Source organism: Nematolebias whitei, chromosome 18 (assembly GCF_014905685.2).
Source record: "Nematolebias whitei isolate Nwh7 chromosome 18, NemWhi1, whole genome shotgun sequence".
Lineage (NCBI taxonomy): Eukaryota > Metazoa > Chordata > Actinopteri > Cyprinodontiformes > Rivulidae > Nematolebias > Nematolebias whitei.
In genome coordinates this window covers 495,961-505,187 of record NC_056515.1, presented here as the reverse complement: position 1 = coordinate 505,187, position 9,227 = coordinate 495,961, and the positions used below count along the sequence as shown (strand labels likewise).

Here is a 9,227-nt window from a genome sequence, read left to right as displayed (position 1 = left end):
AGTCTACATGTGCTTTGTGGACTTGGAGAAGGCGTTCGACCGCGTCCCTCTGGGGGCCCTGTGGGGGCCCTGTGGGGGGTACTCTGGGAGTATGGGGAACCGGGCCCTTTGATACGGGCTGTTAGGTCCCTGTATGACCGGTGCCAGAGCCTGGTCCGCATCGCTGGCAGTAAGTCGGGCTTGTTCCCGGTGAGAGTTGGACTCCGCCAAGGTTGCCCTTTGTCACCGATTCTGTTCATAACTTTTATGGACAGAATTTCTAGGCGCAGCCAAGGTGTTGAGGGGATCCGTTTTGGTGGCCTTAGGATTTCATCTCTGCTTTTTGCTGATGATGTGTTCTTATTGGCTTCATCAGATCGTGATCTACAGCTTTCGCTGGAGCGGTTCGCAGCCGAATGCGACGTGGCCGGGATGAAGATCAGTTCCTCCAAATCCGAGGCCATGGTCTTGAGCCGGAAAAGGGTAGAGTGCCCTCTCCGGGTCAGGGAGGAGGTCCTACCCCAAGTGGAGGAGTTCAAGTATCTTGGGGTCTTGTTCACGAATGAGGGAAAAATGGAGCGTGAGATCGATAGGCGGATAGGTGCAGTGTCTGCAGTGAAGCGGGCGCTGTACAGGTCTGTCGTGGTGAAGAGAGAGCTGAGTCAAAAGGCGAAGCTCTCAATTTACCGATCGATCTACGTTCCCACCCTCATCTATGGTCACAAGCTTTGGGTTGTGACCGAAAGAATGAGATCTCGGATACAAGCGGCCGAAATGAGTTTTCTCCGCAGGGTGTCTGGGCTCTCCCTTAGAGACAGGGGGAGAAGCTCGATCATCCGGGAGGGACTCAGAGTAGAGCCGCTGCTTCTCCACGTCGAGAGGAGCCAGTTGAGGTGGCTTGGGCATCTGTTTAGGATACCTCCTGGACGCCTCCCTGGTGAGGTGTTCCGGACACGTCCCACCGAAAGGAGGCCCAGAGGAAGACCCAGGACACGCTGGAGGGACTTTATTTCTCGGCTGGCCTGGGAACGCCTCGGGATTCCCCCGGAAGAGCTGGCCCAAGTGGCTGGGGAGAGGGAAGTCTGGGCCTCCCTACTTAGGTTGCTACCCCAACGACCCGACCCCGGATAAGCGGAAGAAAATGGATGGATGGATGAAAAATATATATATATAAAAATACATAAGATTTGTGTATAAAAAATAGATATAATATAAAATTGTGATATTATAATGTGTGTGTATATGTAAGAAAATTATTAAACTATATATATATGTATATGACAGTGATCTAGATAATGTGTGTATATATATATATAGATAGATATTAATAAAAATGTATCAGTGACTTTGAGTTTTGCAAATCTTGTCAGAAGAATATTTTATTAGTGTTAATGTTAACTCCACCAAGAATATTTAAAAACACTGAACCATGTGTTCATCTTTAATGGCTGTACCCCTAAGATTTACAGAGGAAAAAATGGTGAGAATGAGTTTAGTATTCAGTATGACTGATTAAAAGCGCAAGTACTTCATTGCTCCTGTCAAACCGGTTACACTGAGTGGAGCGGTCGACCGTTCCAAGATGGCGGCTCTACGGCTCGTCAGCGCCAATAGGCGATAGCGGTCAATGCTGGATCTAGTGTTTATATCTATGGAGATACCTTTCTTTGAACATGAGGGCGCTGTCGTCCTGTGACAGGAGCCAATCAGATGTAAGAACGGAGGTCAGGTGACCTGAGTTCCGCCGCCATCTTTGTTAATGGCAGTGATGTCCGAAAACAGGAACCGATGGAGAGTTTCGGGCTGAAGCTGTTGAATTCTGGACTGGAAACATGGTCCAAACGTGCTCAGCGTACGGCTGTAAGAACCGGTACCACAAAGACAGGAACATTTCATTCCACAAGTGAGTTAATTTGAGCAGACCATGGAAGCTCGTTAACATTAGCTGCTTGATTATAGAATCGGGGTTATAAAAACTAAAATAAATAGATATGTTAATTTGGTACTTTTTGAAGTTCTTATTTATTTTTATTTTTTTTTGCCGAATGTAAAGATACACTATACGGTTGCTTTATAAAAAAAATATTTTATTCAACATGTTTGTTTGTTTATAAACTTATAAAATTGCTCCAACTTTGACAGGAGTTAGAGTTCGTTTAGTTAAAGGAGTGGAGCTCGGTCCATCCTGCACTTATTTAAAGCAGTAGCTAAACAGACTTTTTTTAAAACTTATTCTTTCATGACAGTTTTAACCTCAGCTGGTGGTGACAATATTCAAGAGTTATCAGAATATTGAAAGTTTCCTGGTTAAAACTCCACAAAAAAATATCCTGATGCATGCTCAATAATCCAGGTAGAAAAATCTAAAAAAGTTAAATCTGGTCCTCTGGACATTCAAAAAAACAAAACAAAGCAAATCAACAAAAAAATGTAGAAACGTTTCGTCTCTCATCCTGAGGACTTCCTCAGTCTGAGGTGCTGTTTTCAGCTCAGTCTCTTAAATAGCACCTTCTCAGAGTGGATCAACCAGTTTGCTGCTGACAACCAGAACCAGCTGATCACATGCTCAAGAAGGACCATCAGCCTAACAATGGATCATTAGCACCTGATGGCTGTTTACTGTTCACAGAGGGCTGAGTGATACTAGCAATCACAGCATTGTAAGAGGGGGACAGTTGAACCCGGAGGCTCCACCCCTGCAAACTGGTTGATCCACTCTGAGAAGGTGCTATTTAAGAGACTGAGCTGAATACAGCACCTCAGACTGAGGAAGTCCTCAGGATGAGAGACTAAACGTTTCTACATTTTTTGTTGTTGTTTTGCTTTGTTTTGTTTTTTTGAATGTCCAGAGGACCAGATTTAACTTTTTTAGATCCACAAAAAAAATCTTCAAAGTTTTACAGTTGGAAATGCCTCCATGCATCTCAAGCATGTTGGACAACTTCAGCGTGCACATTTACACAAACCAATTATTAATCTGCATCTGCTGCTGGACGTCCTTCAGCTGTTTTATTACAAACATAAGCTGAAACTGAGCTGATAAAGTTAAAACCAGCATAACATGAGATAAAAACTGCACAACACAAGCTAACAACTAAATCAGCAAATCACAAACTTAAGCTAAATAATAGCTAGAAATACCAAAACAAATGCTAAAGATAAAAGTTGCTAGAAGTACCTGAACAGTAGCTAAAACTCAAAACTAGCTCATTGTAGCGAAACAAATATTGGAGCTTAACGTACTAAAATAACTAAACAAAATAACACATATAAAAATAACTAAACAAATGCTTAAGCTTAAATTGGGAAAAACTGTTGCTAAAAGTAGCAGAACAGTAGCTAAAATTAGCTATTGGCTAAATTGGGGGGTTGAGATGGGGCAGAGGCAGGGCAGCCGACCTGGGACCAAAAAGTCGCTGTTCGACTCCCAGCCATTTCCACATGTCGTGATGCCTTTGAGCAAGGTGCCCAATCTCTAATTGACCCCATGGTGCCCACATAGCTGCCCAATGCTCCACCAAGGTGTAGCTGACGTGTGATGGGTTAAATGAAGAGAACTAATTTTCCCATTGTGTGGGAACATACATTGATGGCAATCTCAGACTTCCCTTTCCTAAAGAAACAAATGCTAAAGCTACAGGTAGCAAATCAATAGTTTAAATCTTAAGGGACAAAAACAAATGCTGAATTTACCAAACTTTAGCTGAAAGGAACAGAAAAACAGCTCAAAGCTATAAGTAGCTTAAGAAAACATATACAGAGCCAGTAACTGAAGTAGATTTCAGAGAATATTATTTCTGAAATAATTGAAGAGAGATTGCAGTTTAGTTCTTTGGGGTAAAAAAAATTGTAAATAAAATAAATAAAAAAGTAAGTCACAAAAACCAGAAGTTCTAGCACCCATGTCATGAACAAGCCAAACGTTTTGATGCAAGACTAGCTGGGGAGTGGTGGTGCAGAAGTTGGAGAGGATGGGCCCATGATATGAGGGTCACCGGTCAACCCCGGTTCAACTACCGGACCGAACAACAACAAAATGTGGGTGGAAAAGGTGAAATGCACACCTGCCTCCATCCTCATTTGCCCTACTCTGGGCCCTTGAACAAGGCCCTTAACCACCCCAGCTGCTCCTCAGGCATCTTAGATGGCAGCCCACTGCTTCACGTGTGCACACATGTGCAATGGGAAAAATGCAGAGAATTAATTTACACACTGGAGATTAATAGAGTACAATAAAATAAAATAGACCAAAGTAGACCCAGACGAGTCCAGCAGAAATGCTTTGAATGTATTTTTACTGGTTTTGGTCGTGGATCATCTCAGGTTTCCTCTGGCCCGTCCGGATGTTTGTGGGAAATGGGTTGCCGCCATGAGGAGGAACAACTTCAAGCCAACAAAATACAGCAACATCTGCTCACAGCATTTCACCGCTGACTGCTTCAAGAGGGAGTGCAACAACCGGGTGCTGAAGGAGAACGCTGTGCCGTCGCTCTTCACCTTCAACTTAAGCATGAAGGTCAGAGGTCACACGCTTCAGAGGTCAGGGAACGACCTTTACCCTCAGCATGAAGGTCAGAGGTCAGGGAGTGACCCCCAGATTGCAAATTATGAATCAATGTTGAAATATGGTTAGGCAGAAATAATGAATCTATGTTGAAGCCTGACATTTAAATTATACAGAAAGTGATTGGTGACTTACACGTTGAATCAATGTTAGGTTTTCAACAATAACTGATACTATATCAATGTTGATTCAACCATCATCTAAATGCTAATCTACATTTACATTTGTGTTGATTTTATATTGAATCAAAGTTAAGGAATCAATATTGATTCATGTACATTTGACATTAAAATATTAAACTTTTTAAAAGCATTTACTATGTGAAGCCCAGTAGAAAAGTTTAGTTCTATTTCATCCCTACTGACCTCCAGAGGCGGTGCTTAAAGCACTGAATGATCATTCTTGCGCATGCGCAGGTCGAGTATTTTATGCCAACATAGTCACGTGTGACCCCCAGAACACCGGTGAGTCTATATAAGCACGTGACAACGATAGCCCAGCCCCTTTCATCTTCTCGCATGCAGGTGGTAAGAGGTTTACTTTTTCCGCTTGACACTGGTAGCCTCAAGACTACGGTCGGAGCTGCGGGACTGTCTCGCCCTTCAGAGGCTGCGCAAGCTGGTATCCTCTAAACGATTGTACTTCAACTGGTAAGTTGTTTTGTTTCTGTTGACCCAGCGGTAGCTCATTCGCTAGCCGCATTGGGTTTTCTTATTGGCTGGAAGTACGGCGTTTAGCCATTTTTTCCTTAATTTGCAGAAAGCATTGCAACCGCGCTCGTACTTGCTTGTTTTTAGTTTGCGGATGTAGCGGCCGTGTTCGGCTTTGCCCCACCTTTATCTGGTTTCGGGCTCGCGCTCATATTGTACAGCTGTGTCAGCTTGCTGTTTGTTATATTGCAGCCGTTTTGCGTGCTTGCTTTTATTTACATTGTACAGCCATGTTCGTCTTGACTTTATTTTATTACGTTGCAGTCGTTTTTCGTGCCTGCCTCTCATTTACATAGTTTCAGCCGTGTTCGGCTTGACATTTTCTTGAGTTGTGCAGCAGTGTTCGACTTGCCTCCCTTTCTTTAAGTTGCAACCATGTTCGTGTTGCTTTTTTTTTTACCCGTGGCTCTACGGCAGTCGTAGCACTTTTAACTGCTTTTATAAGCTAGCAGTTGGGGAATCCCTGGTGGCATTTTCTGCTTGACTGGGTTCTCTGGTCCATACGCTCATCGACTCCAGCATCGAGTGGCGTTTCCTACTCGACCTGATACTTTTAATCCTGTGAGCTGTAAGATGCTGGACGTGCAATGCTTCAGAGCCTGTTTGACCCCTCTCTAGTTGGAGGATGGACTTGATCTGTGCCCCCCTTGTTTGGGGCCGGATCATCTGAGGGAGGCCTTGACGGAAGCGGCCTGCCCCAACTGTTCCGTTCTGCCCTTGTCCCTGCGAGCAGCTCATTTGGCTGGTTCTGAGAGTGCGAGCCAGCCTGTAAAGCGTGTGGCCCCAGAGGACTTGGACCTCCATGAAAGAGGATTACAAAAAGCTCCAGGGGCTTAGAGGGACTATTTGGGTAGGTGGCCCATCTCACCTCTGAGCTAGAACAGATGAAGGCACTGCTTGAGTCCCTTAGGGAAGGGGGCAACGCTGATCTGACTGGGGACCCTGACCTGGATCAGAACATGGGCTCAGGGGCCTCTGCTTTTAAAGAGGATGCTATCTTCCTGGCAGCATCCGGAACTGATTTTCAAGAGCAGTTTGAGTCTGGCTCGTGTGTTGACTGCCAGTTCGCACACCTCCTCCAGCTCTCAGCCGGAGGAGGATGGTTCTGTTCTTGCTCAGTTGCAACTGGATGTTCCACAGAGCCAACCCGCTGCTTCCCTTGATAGGCCCAACACTCCTGGGAGTCCTTCAAGGGGGGCATCAAGTCCTCCTAGTGGCTCCCATCTGGTCCAGGAGAATTTGGTTTCCACTGCTGCACAGGCTCGGTTGCAGCCCTCCAATGCCTCTACCCCACAGGAAGGACCTCCTGTCACAGTGGTGGCGGCTGTGGCTGAGTGGTTAGAGCAGTCGTCCTTCATTACGAGAGTTGGGGGTTCGAATCCACCAGCAGTCATATGTCGAAGTGTTTCTGGGCAAGACACTGAACCCCTCATAGCCTCCGATGTGTGTCCCATCGGTGTATGAATGTGATGAAGCTCTGATTAGTCTCTTTATAATGATTTGTTCAATTAACTTTATAGAGATCTAGTAGAGTGCTGTATGAATGGGTAAATGAGGCACAGATTGTAGTGTAAAGCTAGTGTAAAACTCTGGAACAACCTGCCCCCCAACATCAGGCAGGCCACCTCCCTTCCTCACTTCAAATCCCTGCTTAAAACACATCTGTTCTCGCAGACATTTCACACACTGTAAACTGAGCTAGTGTTTTTTTAATCTGTGACCCTATGTTTTAAATACTTTTTATTAATTCTTCAGTTATTATTATTAGTGCATTGTGTATATACAGGTCCTTCTCAAAAAATTAGCATATTGTGATAAAGGTCATTATTTTCCATAATGTAATGATAAAAATGAAACTTTCATATATTTCAGATTCATTGCACACCAACTGAAATATTTCAGGTCTTTAATTGTTTTAATCCTGATGATTATGGCATACAGCTCATGAAAACCCAAAATGCCTGTCCCAAAAAATTAGCATATCATGAAAATGTTCTCTAAACAAGCTATTAACCTAACCATCTGAATCAACGACGTAACTCTAAACACCTGCAAAAGATTCCTGAGGCTTTTAAAAACTCCCAGCCTTGTTCATTACTCAAAACCGCAATCATGGGTAAGACTGCCTACCTGACTGCTGTCCAGAAGGCCATCATTGACACCCTCAAGCAAGAGGGTAAGACACAGAAAGAAATTGCTGAACGAATAGGCTGTTCCCAGAGTGCTGTATCAAGGCACCTCAGTGGGAAGTCTGTGGGAAGGGAAAAGTGTGGCAGAAAACGCTGCACAACGAGAAGAGGTGACCGGACCCTGAGGAGGATTGTGGAGAAGGGCCGATTCCAGACCTTGGGGGACCTGCGGAAGCAGTGGACTGAGTCTGGAGTAGAAGCATCCAGAGCCACCGTGCACAGGCGTGTACAGGAAATGGGCTACAGGTGCCGCATTCCCCAGGTCAAGCCACTTTTGAACCAGAAACAGCGACAGAAGCGCCTGACCTGGGCTACAGAGAAGCAGCACTGGACTGTTGCTCAGTGGTCCAAAGTACTTTTTTCGGATGAAAGCAAATTTTGCATGTCATTCGGAAATCAAGGTGCCAGAGTCTGGAGGAAGACTGGGGAGAAGGAAATGCCAAAATGCCAGAAGTCCAGTGTGAAGCACCCACAGTCAGTGATGGTCTGGGGTGCCATGTCAGCTGCTGGTGTTGGTCCACTGTGTTTTATCAAGCGCAGGGTCAATGCAGCTAGCTATCAGGAGATTTTGGAGCACTTCATGTTTCCATCTGCTGAAAAGCTTTATGGAGATGAAGATTTCATTTTTCATCACGACCTGGCACCTGCTCACAGTGCCAAAACCACTGGTAAATGGTTTACTGACCATGGTATTACTGTGCTCAATTGGCCTGCCAACTCTCCTGACCTGAACCCCATAGAGAACCTGTGGGATATTGTGAAGAGAAAGTTGAGAGACGCAAGACCCAACACTCTGGATGAGCTTAAGGCCACAATCGAAACATCCAGGGCCTCCATAACACCTCAGCAGTGCCACAGGCTGATTGCCTCCATGCCACGCCGCATTGAAGCAGTCATTCATGCAAAAGGATTCCCGACCAAGTATTGAGTGCATAACTGAACATGATTATTTGAAGGTTGACGTTTTTTGTATTAAAAACACTAGTCTTTCATTTGTGGGATGAAATATGCTAATTTTTTGGGACAGGCATTTTGGGTTTTCATGAGCTGTATGCCATAATCATCAGGATTAAAACAATTAAAGACCTGAAATATTTCAGTTGGTGTGCAATGAATCTGAAATATATGAAAGTTTCATTTTTATCATTACATTATGGAAAATAATGACCTTTATCACAATATGCTAATTTTTGAGAAGGACCTGTATATGTATGTATATGTATGTATATATGTATATATATATATATATATGTATGTATATATATGTGTATGTATATATGTGTATGTATATATATGTATGTATATATGTATGTATATGTATATATATGTATGTATATATATGTATGTATATATGTATGTATATATATGTATATATGTTTGTATGTATATATATGTATATATGTATGTATGTATGTATATGTGTATATATATGTATGTATATATGTATGTGTATATATGTATGTATATATATGTATATATGTTTGTATGTATATATATGTTTGTATGTATATATATATGTATATATGTATGTATGTATATATATGTATATATATGTATGTATATATATGTATATATGTATGTATGTATATATATGTATATATGTATGTATGTATATGTATGTATGTATATATATGTATGTATGTATATATGTATGTATGTATATATGTATGTGTATGTATATATATATGTATGTGTATGTATGTATATATGTATATGTATGTATATATGTATATGTATGTATATATGTATGTATATGTATGTATATATGTATATGTATATATATAT

General features: G+C 42.7%; 1 protein-coding gene across 1 annotated transcript in view; it reads left to right on the top strand.

Annotated features, from left to right (window-relative positions):
* The first annotated feature begins 1,725 nt into the window (after positions 1-1,725).
* LOC119424340 (THAP domain-containing protein 1) overlaps positions 1,726-9,227 on the top strand; it is a 14,107-nt gene continuing 6,605 nt past the window's right edge. Inside the window, exons 1-2 of the mRNA XM_037691806.1 lie at positions 1,726-1,882; positions 4,303-4,495. Coding sequence (XP_037547734.1) covers positions 1,812-1,882; positions 4,303-4,495 — 264 coding nt within the window. The 5' untranslated portion in view covers positions 1,726-1,811. The remainder of the gene's footprint in view (positions 1,883-4,302; positions 4,496-9,227) is intronic.